Genomic DNA, 14,927 nt, shown 5'->3' with positions numbered 1-14,927 from the left:
GAGACAATGGCCAGTGCTAGTCACAAAACCACATTCTGCCTCAAAAAACGTTGACTAATAAATCTCTCAAGTAGTTCATACTGCAAATCATCACCCTTAAAAATAAAATTAGTAACGAAGAAAAATTCATCCAGGGAATCCTGAACTCAGCTTCTGTCTTTCATCACGAAAGGAAAATAACACACAAGATTTCGCTACTTTTTCTTCCACACTCTCTAGTGGGATGTTTGAATCTACAAACTTAGGTTTCAGCTCGGTACTGGCATCTAGGAGGCCTTGTGTCTCACGTCAATCTTTCAGTAGATGAGGCAGCACCAAGTTAATGTAAAATATTATTCAGAGACCAATTTCATTTTTGGACTCTTTCTAGGAGACGCTATAGGACATTTCAGTCCAAGTGCTGGCAGCGTGTGACTAGAAAGTGCCGTGAAGATGAGACTTGCATCAGTACCTTAAGCGAGCAGGACCTCACCTGCTCGGGAAGTGATGACTGCAAAGCCGCTTACATTAGTACCCTTGGGACCGTCCTTCAAGTGCAGTGCACCTGCAGGACCACTACGCAAAGTGAAGAATCCTTGTGTGAGATTTTCCAGCATATGCTTCATAGAAGATCATGTTTCAGTAAGTTATATATATATTCAGTAAATTATATATATATATATATACATATACACACACACATATAGCCTTTGTATATACAGTACAAAGTAGTACTCCAGCACAGAAAATTTGTTCACCAAGACAATTTTATGCTGCTGTTCCATTTTAAAATACAGTTTCTGCTTGTGTTTGATGCATTTGCTATTGTATTCATTTATCTACGAGTGGTCTATATTTTTAATTTACATGATCAGTCACTCCTAGTTACTATTTATTTGTTTCATTATCAACCACATGAAAGGTTTATCCTGCCAAATAACTGAATGCATTAGGTGTCTATCATGAGTAATTAACCACCTGAAAACTTAGTGCCTTGAAATAACCATGTATTTGTTCACAATTCTATACATTGGGCTTGGCTCAGCTGGGTGGTTCTTTGGGTGATATTGTCTGGGGTCAGTCACGTAGCTACAGTGAGCCAGTGGCTCATCTGAGATCTGAGGCTGACTGTCCACAATCGTGTTTAGCGGGTGTCCTTGGCTGTGATACACGGTTCTCCATGTGACGCCTTCAGCAGTAGATCCTGGGACTCTTCCACGGTGGCAGCAGCACTCCTAGTGGCTAAGCCCCAATGTGCAAGCATTTATCAAGTTTCTGCTTCTGTCGTACTTGGACAAAGCAAATCACATGGCCAAGCTTAGAGTCACTATAAGAGAGGACTCTACAACAATGTGTATAGTCAAGGTAGGATTCGTCAGGGGATCATTAATTTCATAATCTACCATATGGCTGTCCTGACCTATGTAAAACATTCTTACTTTTTCTCCTCTTGAACTTTACTATGTCTACCGACCTCCCTGCACTGATGGGATGGAGAACACATTTTCTAAAGTTATTATTTACTCTATTTTAGGGATTAGAAAACTAAGATTATTTCCTCTATTTTAAGCATAGGAAAACTAAAATAATTTGTCCAGAGTCTCAAAGTGAGCAAGTGTTTAAGAGGGATTTGTTCATATTTAGGTTATATTAGGTTTATAGGAGAAACCTAAGGATATGATCCCTTTAAGGCCTCTCCATCATCCATCTTCAAGGTTAGTCCATGCAACCATCCAAGTCCCAAAACATCATCAAGTCCTAGGACCCTTGTTATAACCAGCAAGCCTGCAAATACCATTCACAGGAATAAATAATAGACATATACTATTTCATTGCAAACTAAATTTCTCTATATAAAAATGTTTCAAAGTTGCAGGTATGTGTATATCTATACCTATAGCTATCTAATTATAAACAGATACACAACATATTTAATTTTTTTTCTATTTTCTTTAAAAATACTAAAGAGATACACATTGGCCAGTATGATCAAAATTGTGATTTGTTGTCTATTAGGTAATAGACATATAACTCAGTATAATTTGGTTTTGATTCCAGTAGAGTTCTCTGTAGAATTTCTACAGTTTCTGTAATTAGCACTACAGACAGATTTCAATTGAAATCATGATACAATGAAGAAAATTACAGCATTATATATACATATATGGAGTCATATTTTCTAAATAATCTCCCTCTCTGATTAATAGTAAGTGGCTAATTCTGTTGGAACTAAAAGTGCTTATAATAAGTGGCTCATAATATTACAGAAGGAAATAACCAAATAAAATAATTTAAGCCAACAGCATACAGTTACATTGTCATGTTTATTTATAAGTGATTTCTCCATATTAATGGTATCCAGAAAAAATTGTAGATCTTATAGGTTAGTGATAACTCAGTTTCTTGGGCATAAGTTCCCTAAAAATGCCAGACCCAGAAACCTAATTCTAGTTCCAAGCCTGGTTTTCTCCCATGTATTTTGAATTGTTGTTATATTTTATTTTCATTATGTTTGGCAACTATAACTTCACAAAACAGAAAATATTTGTAGAGAAATAGTAGAAATGGTCATTTAAAATCAGTAAACATTGAAGTATGATGTTTTTGAATAACGAAAATTCAAAATTATTTCACTTTCTTCACTAACCAGGAAGACTAAACTGTGTGAGATTATTTTTCCTCAAACATTACCTATTAAAGTAGGAATCTCCAGTGATAGGGTTATAGAATTAAAGGAAACTTAAAATCCTCTGTCACAGTTCTCAGTACTTGATTTAATAAGAAAAGTTCCAAAACAAGAACCAAATCCTTGAGGTTGGCTAGTTCTAACAAACCCTTATCCCCTGCCCTATATACTTGAGAAATAGCACAAGGACGTGTTTGAATGCTCTCGAAGCATTACCTCCTGACTTCTCTCACCTCCCCAGTGTGCTCATGCGTTATCAAAAAATTCCATCATTACAGCATGTTTCCAAAGCCCTTTAGCTTCTGCTCGCGCTACGTAAGGGCCAGACTGGGTGGAACTGAGAGGACAGTTAAGGAAGGTTTTCAGCTTGTCACATGTGTTTGACTCAGAAGCATTTTTTTTTAAAACTCGTTTGACCTCAGACCACAGTAAGCAATGCATTTTATGTGCAACGTCTTTTGTCATTTAAAAAATTACATTATTCTACTCCATTAATTTTTTTCAATGCTGACTGTTGTCCACTAAACTGATTTCATGACTCACTGATGTGTTGCTCCCTGCTGTGTGAAAAATACTTACTTGGGGCATAAATTTCCTGCCGATAATCTACCTTTATGTATACAAGTCATTCTGATAATAATTATAAATAATTATAGAGTAGTTAGCATTTATTGAGGGCTTATTTTTGGTCCCATTTTCTCCTTTAATCTTAACAATTCCATGAGCTAGATACTATTATTTGATCAGTTGCACACATGAGGAAAAGTTAGCGAAGAGATGAAGTGGCTTGCTCAGGGTTCTACACCCCCAGTGTGGCAGACCCTGCATCCAAACGCTGGCTGACTGATGGAACATCGCCCACTATGTTCTCCTGCCTGTGAAATGGTAAAGAAAACAAGCTTGTGTCCATTCACTATGCTTCAAAACCCTCTCAGTAAGAACCTCCTAGTTCTGCTCTCAGAATTAAGTTTTGAAAAGGCACTGAAGAATCCCCCTCCATTCCTGTGTGCAGGACTAGATTTAGGCAAATGAATGTCCTGAATGAATGAACTATCTGGCCACTAAGTTGCATTTAGCTGTACATCTCTACGTCCATACAGACTTGCTTTTCTCTGCTATCTTGCAGCATGGAGCAAGTTTGCTTCAGTGAGAGTTGATGAGGAGAACTTCAGAGAAAGGAATTTGTTAAGACAGAAGGGATCACAGAAATGGAAGGGATTAAAGGGTTGCTGTAGTGTTTCCCTGTTACACATAAGGATTCAGTCTACAGGTGTGGCTGTATCTCACGCAGACAGGACTGCTCTCTGTTCACCTTGCTCAGAGTTGTCTTTTTTACATCAACTTAGTCATCTAAAAATATACTTAGAAATAACCCCATTCTGCCCCTAGAGACTCCATTCCTTCTTCTTGAAGAATTATTTAAAAAAATAAAAATAAAAAGAGACTGCGTATATTTATTAAATCCTACAGGGAATGCAAAGCACAGGAATACAAACATGATACAAAAATGAATAGGATACTGTGTGTTGATTATATATCAAAAATAATTAAAATATCAAAATATTTTGTGTACTAAAAGAAAAAAAATGCATGCAAACTTAAATTTAAACAATGCAGAAATAAAAATAAATTAATTCTTCCCCAATCCCATTCTTGAGAGTCAATGTGGTGAAGGGTGGTGTACATTCTTTCAGACCTTTTAATTTTACTTGAAATACATACATACCTTGAATACCTTGCATGTACCTGAGCAGATGCCTCCCTCACCCAGACACACACATATACACATATTCTTTAATGGAATCAAACCGTACATAGTCCTTTACAACTCGCTTTTTTAACTTAGAGTTTTATGGTGGACTGTTTTGCAAGTATGTACTATATGATGATGGCTTTAGTCTGTTAAAAGGTTGCATAATATACTACAGTGTATATATGTATATGGATATGTATATACCATGGTTTATTTAACTGATCAATGTGGACATTTAGGTTGAGGGTAATTGTTTATTAGTATAGGCACTGCTGCAATACGTTATCCGGTATTTCAATAGAACAGATTTTTGAACAGTAAGATCAGTAGGCCATAGGATTTTTGTATTTTTAAATATGGTAGAAACTGGAAAAAAAATGTTTGTTCCAATTACATCCTTAGTGAAAAAGAGACGGTTTGTTGGAATTATCTGTTTCTTTTCCCCTGTTTATCTGCTTTGCCTAAAACATCTGCTTCTTCAGTTACAGTAAATGGCATTTTTGTTGTTTGTGTTAGATGTTTGTATTCATATGTGAGGGGTCACTTATCTTTTACAATGACCCTAAATTCATGGTCTCTAATGGCAAATGACGGCCTGGCATATCACAGTCTTGGGCTTAGACCTTGACTGTGCTATGTGTTATCTGGGTTATATAAACTGAGAAAACTTTTAACTGTTTTTAGAGTAGTCAATCATTCTTCATCAACTGGATGATTTGCATTTCCACTTTAAAAGATTTTTTGAAGTGATTCATAGTTACCAAAGAAAATTTATAATATAAAGACAATTGTGAATAATAATGGTATCTACTATTCAGTTTGAGATACAGAACATTGCCGTTATTTTTTAAGTTTTGTTAACTACTCCTCGATAATTACATCCTTTCCTCCCCCAACACCGTGGTAACCACCCCATAAACTGATGCACACATGCATGATACTGTGTGGAGCTGTGGTTCTATCTTTCCTGAAGATGAGAATTGCCAAGAGATTGAAAATCCTGATGCCCAATAAACTATTAAAATTACAGTATATGCAGGTAGGACCTGGGTATCAGCAAGGCCAATTTCATGGGCCTGTGGCCACTGCAGTCACACAGGGCTCTGTACTCAGGGCCCTGAGCTTGGGATTACATGCTCTGCCATCATCGCCTTGAAATTCTTAACAAAAAATCTCTCTTTGTATTTGTGCTTTGTACATGAAGCCCAATGGCACATATACAAGGAGCTTGGAGCCTTAGCTTATATGTGCTCTTGCCTCTTGACACTTCCCTAGGACAGGCAGGTTTTCAGTGGCCTGCCCAATCCACTGGTGCCCTGGGCTCTCCTCAGCACCCCTTCACACTGCCACCCTTCACCTGCCACCGGACATTTGACTTTTTATGATTTTACTGATTTTGAGCCTTCCAATAATACATGGAAGCAGATTTTCTGTGATGTCTTTCAATAAGTTTTTATCTTCTCAATAAAAATAATGATTTCTCAATAATAATTTTCTTACATACCTTCAGCTATAATTATTTCTAGATATTGCTCAACACTACAATTACTACTGTAAATCATATTTTAGGATTGTATTTTCAAACTCTTCATAGTTGCACTATAGAAATTCAGTTGATTTTTATATGAATCAATTTACATGAATTTATATACAGCAGCATTTTAAAATACTCATAAAATTTGGCAAGTTATTGAATTCTTTTTTATTCCCCATGTAGATAATCATATGTTCTTTAATAATTACAGTTTTGTTTCCTCGGTCCAAGCTCATTACTTCTCTTTCTTTTTTCTGTCTTCCTTGGCTCCTCACCTAGAACCCATGTATACATGTAAATGGTTAAATATAAATGGTGATAGTTAGCACACTTGTCTTGTTCCTGATCTTAAGGGGCATTCCTTCACCATTTTGCCATTAAGGATAATGTTTGTCCTAAGTGTTTTCTAGATGCTCTGTATGAGAATAAAGACGTTCCCTCCTATTCCTAGACTGCAATTCCCTTTAAGAAAAAAATGCTGAATTTCAGAAAATGCTTTTTCTACATTTGAAGATTTCATTTGAAATGTGTCCAGCACTTTTTAGTCATTTTCTTGCAGAAGAGTGATTGGTTATGGTGCTAATTTTGTCATATTACCAGAAATAGATGTACTCCATTCATTTTTAAACAGTCAGGGATCTCCATTTGCTGTTTGTTAGAAAAGGCGGGAAAATAAGAAACTTACTCATTAACACCCAATCTCCTCCCATTCACAGCCAGATGTCCCAGAGGAGTTGCCTGTGCCCTCACTTCGGTTTCTTCATCTCTTACAGACTGACCAGCCCACTCCAGTCTGGCCTCTGGGTAATCATGTAGGTTCATCCAAATGGCTTAGAAATATTTGGGTTGCTTCAGTTCAATTCTCAGTAGGCTCTCTGCTAGAGTAACTCTATTATCTCCCCGTAGGAGGCCATTTCATCCATGGCCACATACATCACGACCCCTTCACTGATTTACAATCTCTAGAACAGACCTCTTTTCTCACCTTAAGACCCACTTATTTGCCCACCTACTTGATATTTTTTGTTCAGTTTTCAGATTTTGTTAGATCTTGGGTGAAGTGCAATTCAGGTGTTGTGGCACCATGTAGTAGACAGGCAACCCATGAACTGAAGAGACTAGCTATTCCCTGATGTCATATCCAGCACAAACAACCCCCAACCACACACACTATATATATATATATGATATATACATAACATATACATAGCTATATAATATATAATGGCTATACAATATAAAATAGCATTACTATAATTGGGACAGCTTAGCCTCAATAAAAACTCACATTCAAAATAACCAAAAATGGGAGTGTTATGTCACACAGTAATGAGATTCTGCTTGCTATGCATTGTGAAGCCTCCCTGGCAGTGTGGATTTCCTTGGACAACGGGGAAGGACCACTTTTTGTGGCTCCCATTTTTTCTCTGAACAGGATCTTCCTTATCCATTTTCCTCCATAGCCATGTGCAAAGTAGGCTTTGGGGGAAATATACCCTCCTTGAGGAACACTGAGCTCTCACAGACCGTATCTTACACATACAGTTTGAGGTATTGAAAATTATTTTAGGGTTTATCAGTCACAGACTTTTTGCAGGCGGACTGGAGGCCTCTCTGGCCATATAACCTCTTAAAAATGTGTTAGGTTTCTAATCTACTTGCTTTAAGTCAGTTCCATGTGCCAGTATCCACAATAAAGTGTTTTTTGACTTAGTTCCCAAGTCTGCCTTATTTCCCTGCTTCCTCATCCCATGCCCCTCTCTCTAATTTAATTATTTAAGCTAATCTAAACAATAGACTTGAGTGAAAATGTAATACCCTTAATCTTATTTTTTGCTGCATAGTTGAGTCAATTTTTTTAACTCAGAAATACTGTGCCCTTCAACACTGGAGAGCTTTATCAGTCATATGTATTACTGTTCAAGATCTAGAAGCTGTCAGCTCTCAATGTTATCAAGTCCTCATTTTATTCTCTAACCTCAGCTTGAAAACCAGCTGGTCTACCTGAGCTCATACCTTTGTTGTGAAGTGCACAATTCAGTCAAGTGTAATCAACTCACACGATCACTCTAGCTCTGTCAAGTTGTCTTGCAGCTTTTGGGACCTTCCAAGGTCCTTTGCGAAATACATCACAGAACTGTCTTCAGGGCAGAAGAAGGGGAAAGCAATTATCCTTTGGAGCCTGTTTCCCACTTCTCCACCCCATGAGCCGTGATTCCCTGGGAACTGTGTATAGTGTATGGTGTATGCTGAGTGAAAGGTGAGTGTGCAGAAAAGCCCTGGGGAGGGAAGAAGGAGATGCATGGTGCAAGGTCCGAGAGGAAGCCCCGTCCACTTGCATCTGCACAAAGATAGGGTAGACACTTGTAAGAACATTTTAATGTTAAGGAACAAGGTTAATCCGTAGCCAGAGTAGGTATGCACTCCAGTATGGATGCATCACTGCCTCCTTTCAGGGTAGATGACATCATCAATCTGCCACCAAACTGCCAAACTGAGGGCTCAGGACAGGTCTCTGCTGTTCTGGAAGGTTTGGCATCAGCATGGGCAGAACTTTGAGGGTTCAGCTTTAGGGACAGGGAATCCATCTGTGGGGTCCACACACAGCTGCCGTCTTTGCTCCCATACCTATCCTCCTCATGCTCATTGCAAAAGCATTGGGTGGCTGAAGAGAGGGCATGTCTGTCCTCCACTGGGTAGACCTTCAGTTTACCTGACCATGGAGGGCCTGCTCCGCGGTGGCTACTCTCTGCTAGGCACTAACCTGGACACCAAGATGTGCTTGTACCCCCACCGTAGGGCCTTCTCTGCCTCTCATCTCACTTCTCTGTCTACAATCTTCTAAGTCTGCTCTTCTCCTCTCCCTGATCAAGCAATTTACCATTGCCTATCAGTCTTAACTTCTATCCACTTCGTTCTCCACATGAACAATCAAGAGTTCTGTTCACACTCTGCCTGTGGAGACCATTTCCCTTCATCATTGTCCTCTAAGGCCACCCTAAGTGGATCTGTGGCACGGGAACTTTCTATTTACAGTTAGCCCTGCTTCTGTGTTTGCCTGTCTGGGAACCACTGACTTATTGGAAGTTGGTATCTGACAATACCCAGTAGCATTCTGGGAGCTGTATTTCACATGGCAAATGGTCCTCGACTGCAAATAGCATAGCTTTGCTCCAGAACCTGGGGAGTCTGTGCTATGTATATATTTGGCCAAACCTCAGTTATTTTAATTCAGTGGACCTGAGGTGGAGATCAGAAATCTGTATTTTTTTTTAAAATTCACCCAGGTGGTTCTGATTTTCAACCAAGTTTGGGAACCCCTGCTCTAATCCACATATGGGAAAAACCCAGTCACTGGCCATAGGTTCCAGAGTCTCTCACACTTCGCTGGGAATGAGAAATATCTGTGTTCAGAAAGGTAAGAGTAACGCCATGCAGCTCCCAAGGTGGCCTGGTTCAACCCAGTGCCCAAAAACACAGTTGGTATACATTAGCCACTCAATAAATAGTGAATCAATGAACAAACCAATATCTCATATATTTCTATGGCAGCACTGTCTTCTGAATACCATTGCTTTTCCTTCCCTTACTAGAATTGTCCTAACCATATAGCTTCCCTGTTAAGAACCTCATTTGTGTTTCCACTTATGCTGGAATTTTCAGCTCAAATATTTGAGCAAAGGAATTAGGAATTAGCAAGACTAGGTTGCTACTGCCCAGTTTAATAAAAACATTTCAAGCCCTTTAAATTTTCCGACACTTTCCCCTTTATAGCCCTACCTTCAAAAAGTCTGAGTAGTAGGAAACTATTTTACAGTTGATTCTTGGGTGGTGTCAATACTGTCAACAAGCAATTTTTGCTCTTAAATGTGTGTATCCTCTTAATTGAACTATATGATATGATTAGCCCTGTATGTTAATAATAAGAGTGAAAGAAGATTGTCCCCAGGAGATTTATAATACTAGCTGGCTTTTGTGAAATACTGATATAAAAACTCCTAAAAATGTATATAGTCTTTTGAGAAGTTTAAGAAGAGAGTCCTTCTGATTAGCATCTATTTCTACTACTTACTTTCTTTTTTGCAGCCCTACCTCTCACTTCTGTCTATCGAGGCTTCGTATTAGATATCAGGATTGCTAGTAAGATGATTTTATTAGTTTTGCTTGTCTGCATTCAGTGGATAGGTTATTTGTCTGCATTTCATCTTGATTTACGACATTTCATCTATTTCCAGTGAAGGTCTCCATCTAAAAATAACATTCCATTAGTGAACACTTTTATAGAAAGCCCTTTAAACACACCCACATATGTATGGAGGTGTGTAATATACAGTTTTATATATATATATTTTAAGCTGCGTAAAATTTGACACTTATTTTTGGCAAAATAAAGATTTTACAAAATGGATTAATAAGGGCTCAAACTCACTTTTGTAAATTCTTGTTCAATTTTTATTGTCATCTGATCACTAGCTCTCTGAAAAGAAGATTATAGACTATAAATAAAACAATTAGGTAAGTGAATTAGACATTTCCATTACAAAAATCTCTCTGTGGATTTCTGTCTCTCTCACTTATGGACGTGCATGCGTGCGCACACACACACACACACACACACACACACACACACACACACACACACACACACTACCTTCTCTTACAGCCAATTCATATAGGTTAGTATTCCAGGAGCTTTATGTTAAGTTTTGGCTTTAAATAAATCACTTCATCTAGCCAAACCACTGACTTTTTCTTGGTTTCTATACAAAACTCTAATTCAAGTTCGGTTTCCTTCAAATTCAGTCCAGGTGCTAAAAAAGTCTCTTGGTTTTCCAAGGAACACTCAACAGAATTTCTCTACTCTGTATTCACATTTATAACACAGCCCCTAAATAGTCCAGTATTTTGTATTTTCTGGATTAAAGTGGCTCCATGGTGAATTTGTAGTTCATCAAATTCACAGATACTCAATTATAAATGTATGTTTTCCTCTTAGAAATTAGTTAATTATTCCTTTAGGATCTTGTTTTCCATTTTTTTGCAAAGTCGTTTGAATTCTGTAGAGAATGGGCATGTGTGTTATAAGTTAGCAATAAAAAGAATAGTAAAAACAAATAAACCATTTCTTTAGAATGACTTCCATTAACCACCCCATGTAAAATTTCAGATCCATGGTAAATTCTGTAACTTTTGGCTTTTTTTGTTATTTAATTTGTAGACTTAGAATTCTGCATAGATCCCTTGGATTTGAGCCCAGAGGTAAGTCTATATATTTAACCTTTATTAGCTTTCATACCTAAAATATAAAAAGTACCTCTTCTACCTCCCTTCTTCCTCAGCACCACTCTTGAATTTTGGTAAAGAACCATGATCAGCAGCAATGCCTCCCGTTAATGCGTGTTGCCAGGCAGCTGTGTCTGGGAGGCCTCTCCCTGTGCACCAGGTGAGGCATCACCTGGATGGGGGAGGGTTCTTGACTCTGAACAAGAAAGAATTCTCTAGCAGGTCAAATAGCATAGGTAAGGAAGGAATTCATTAGAGGGAAAGTGGAAATGGATGGTAGCAACCTTGCAGGCAGCTGAGAAGAGGAAAGTGCAGAGGGAAAAAGAGAAAGCTCGCTGAACATTTTCTTGGTGTAGAGTCACTTGGCATCCCGTGTCCGCTTGGACCTGCAGTGTGTGGGGACTAGCTCCCACCACCCCAGGATTTGGGGAGCCATGGAGCATAGGATGGAGTGAGATTAGGTTTGAGAATTTCCCAAAGAAGGGAGATTTCCAGGCGGGCTCCAGCAACTGCAGTTCCATCCGGTCACCCAGGCAGTGGGAACTCGCAGGCCCAAATCTGAGCTCTCAGCAGCCCCTCCCTCCTTATCAGGAGTAAAGTGGAGACTAAGTGAAGACTTAGAAATAGAATGAGGTAGCAAAGAAACAAAGACACTTACCTCTGTAAAAGTGCAGAGAGACAAAACACAAGTTGAGCAGTGAGAAAGTTTCATTGAAAGTTTAGCACTTAAAGAGAGAAAAAGTGTGGGCGTCCTCAGAGAGGAAGTGTGCTAAAAGGCTGGGGTTTCTGTCTTTTAAGCACTTTTCAAAGGGTTGGGGGTATAGACTTGTAAGGTGGTCTCAAAATGCTTATCTCCAGTAAAGAGACATTAAGTCTCTTCTATTATCAGTCCTCCAGGTAATTCTGCAAAATCAATTTAATGCAAGAAATTGGTCAATTCCCCTCTGGGAACATATCAATCAAGAACATCCACCCTGCCCCCAAAGTGGGGTTGAGTAACTGTCTGTTTGCTAAAGAATATGTTAGGAATCTTACTTCACAACTCCCTGGTTTTTAAAATGGAATCTTAGCGCTAAGATGGAATCCTTCCTTTTACTATACTGTTTATATCTCAGCATTTTTCATCATAGGCAGGAAAAAGTTAACTGATGCTTGTCCCATGTCCCTGCCCTACACCGTAAGCAGATGCCATGTTTGGAAGTGTTAATAGACTGTGTTAGAGAGTACATCCTTAGCAGGCGATATGGCACCAGCATGTCTGGAGTCGGGTAATTTATCATACAAGATAAGTAACTGAACAAGTAATTTGCTCCCTCTTTGCTTCAATTTCTTGTCTGTTAAATGGAAAACATAACTCTAACCCAGAATGTTGGAGCAAAGATTATAATGGTTAACTCACGTCAAGAAATATCATGTAAAGAAAGAGCATAGTAAAATTCAATACATATTAATTCTTACCATAGATTTTGAAGGATTTGGAAAAAATCACACAAATCAATAATTTTTGCATACTCAGTATGACATCACGGGTAGTGGGAGAGATGGAATGATTTGTGAAAGATCTAAGGTGTTTCATAATTTCACAGGAAAAGTGATTTCTTAAATATGATATTTTTTATTGAGGGCAGATGATGAACTCAATGAGTCTCAGATTTTAATATGTATAAGAATCACATGATATCCAGTTGAAATGCCAATTCTGTCTGATTCAGTAGGGTGCAGCAAGAGATTTACATTTCTAACAAGCTCTCAGGTAATGCTATGGCTGTTTAGTTTTGAAATCGCACTTTGAGTGTCATGGACCTCAACAGGTCCTTACGGGCTTCTTAATAAAAAAAAAAAATCGAGTCTGATGTTTCAAATAATTTACATATCTCATATATGTCTGCGACTGAGGAATAGACCAACCTAGTTAACCTGATGCATTATGTCAATCTAGTTTTCTGTTTTCCATGGACACCAGGTGTGTTAGTGTCATGAAAGTGATCAAGTAGATGCCCTTATAATTTATTCAAACTCTCCTGGAGATAGTGGCTTAGGGCTGTGGATCACAGACTTCAGCTGAATGGGAATCTTGTGGAGGGCTTATTAAACACAGATTAATAACTTGAGTATTTGCATTTCTATCAAGTTCCAGGTATTGCAGATACTGGTGATCCCGATACCACCTTTTAAGAATCCCTGGCTTCAAGTACTCATTGATTCTCTCCTGAAATCAACCAGAATCTAGGTGCAATTTCCTGTGATGCGAACAATCAGGGTGTCTTTTGTCTTGTTAATGAGGTGACTTTTGGAAAGCCTGTAGGTAACCCAGGATGGGGATTTGGTTGCCAGGGGAACCGAACCAAGTGCTTAGAGGGCTGGGACCTTCAGTCTCACCCCCAGATCACCAGGGAGGGGAGAGAAGCCAGAGGTTGAAACACTTGCCAATGGCCAATGATTGAAGTCATCAAGCTTATGTAATGAAGTCTCCAGAAAAACCTGAAAGGACAGTTTCAGTGGGGTTCCAGGTTGGTGAACATGCATTGGTTCTGGGAGAGCGGCATGCCTGGGGATGGTATGGGAGCTCTGTGCCCTTTCCTCACACCTCATCCTATGCATCTCTTCCATCAGGCTGTTCCTTAGTTATATCCTTTCATAATAAACTGGTGATACAGTAAGTAAAATGTTTCTCTGAGATGTGAGCCACTTTAGCAAATTAACTGAATACAAGGCAAAGGTTGTAGGAACCTCTAGTTTATAGCCAAGCCATCAGAAGTTTGGATAATAATCTGGATTTAAGACTGGCATCTGTAATGGGGTAGAGGGTGACAGGGGAAGTCTTCTAGGACTGAACTCTTAAAGTAGAAAGTGATGCTTTCTCCAGGTAGATAGTATCAGAACTGAAATGAATATAGAATAACCCGCTGATGTCAAGAGAATTGTCTGTTGATGTGGCAGCCCCCAACTGCCACCACCACATTGGAATTGGCCCGAGAACACCAAAGGAGATACCATCCCTAGAATCATGATTCTTAAATGTGTTTTGATTTGTTTACCAAGTGGGTAGAGCAAAAGATCTCATCCCTCCCATTCATCCCCACAACATAAAATATCTCCACCTTCAACAGCAAGAGAGGCACTGGTTTTGATTAAAGAATAGTGAGATGATGCCTGCTTTTTATTAAGTATAAGTAAATTATTAATATATCCCAGATGTATGACTACAAAGGTTGTCATCTTATGAATGCAAAAAAGTAAACATGGATCACTGGAAGAATTCCTACTGGCCCCACATTTCACTGTCCTCATTGATAACCACTGACCTGATGGATAAGAGTCATGAGTCAGAAAGCCTCAGAACAGTGTCATCACTTGAGTCTCAGCATACAACACAATATTAAGAGAGCAGTGCAGAATGTGTGCTCTACGCTGGTGAAATTAGGCTTGGAGGTGAAGAGCAACCAGAGGATGAAGGGAGGAAATCAGCTAGATAAGGTTGCATGCTTAAATCTCTGATGTGAAACGTGAATGGAATTAGGAAGGCTAACTTCTGCAGCTCTTAAAGGACACTTTGGAAAGTTGAAATCTACATCAGAATTCCACACCTAAAAATCTCAGGCCCCCTAAGGTCACCTGAATTTGCCTGACCCCCACAAAGATTGCAGTAAGTCAGACTTGGTTACCAGGTTCAGACTACAGGGAAAGCTCTA

The 14,927-nt window shown here is 38.8% G+C and overlaps 1 protein-coding gene across 1 annotated transcript in view; it reads left to right on the top strand.

Moving 5' to 3' along the window:
• Positions 1-14,927, top strand: part of GFRAL (GDNF family receptor alpha like) — a 54,387-nt gene that overhangs the window by 20,534 nt on the left and 18,926 nt on the right. Inside the window, 1 exon segment of the mRNA XM_057494039.1 lies at positions 371-621. Coding sequence (XP_057350022.1) covers positions 371-621 — 251 coding nt within the window.

Source organism: Manis pentadactyla, chromosome 16 (genome assembly GCF_030020395.1).
Source record: "Manis pentadactyla isolate mManPen7 chromosome 16, mManPen7.hap1, whole genome shotgun sequence".
Taxonomy (NCBI): Eukaryota; Metazoa; Chordata; class Mammalia; order Pholidota; family Manidae; genus Manis; species Manis pentadactyla.
The sequence above is the reverse complement of the archived record's forward strand: the minus strand, read 5'-3'. Positions and strand labels throughout refer to the sequence as shown.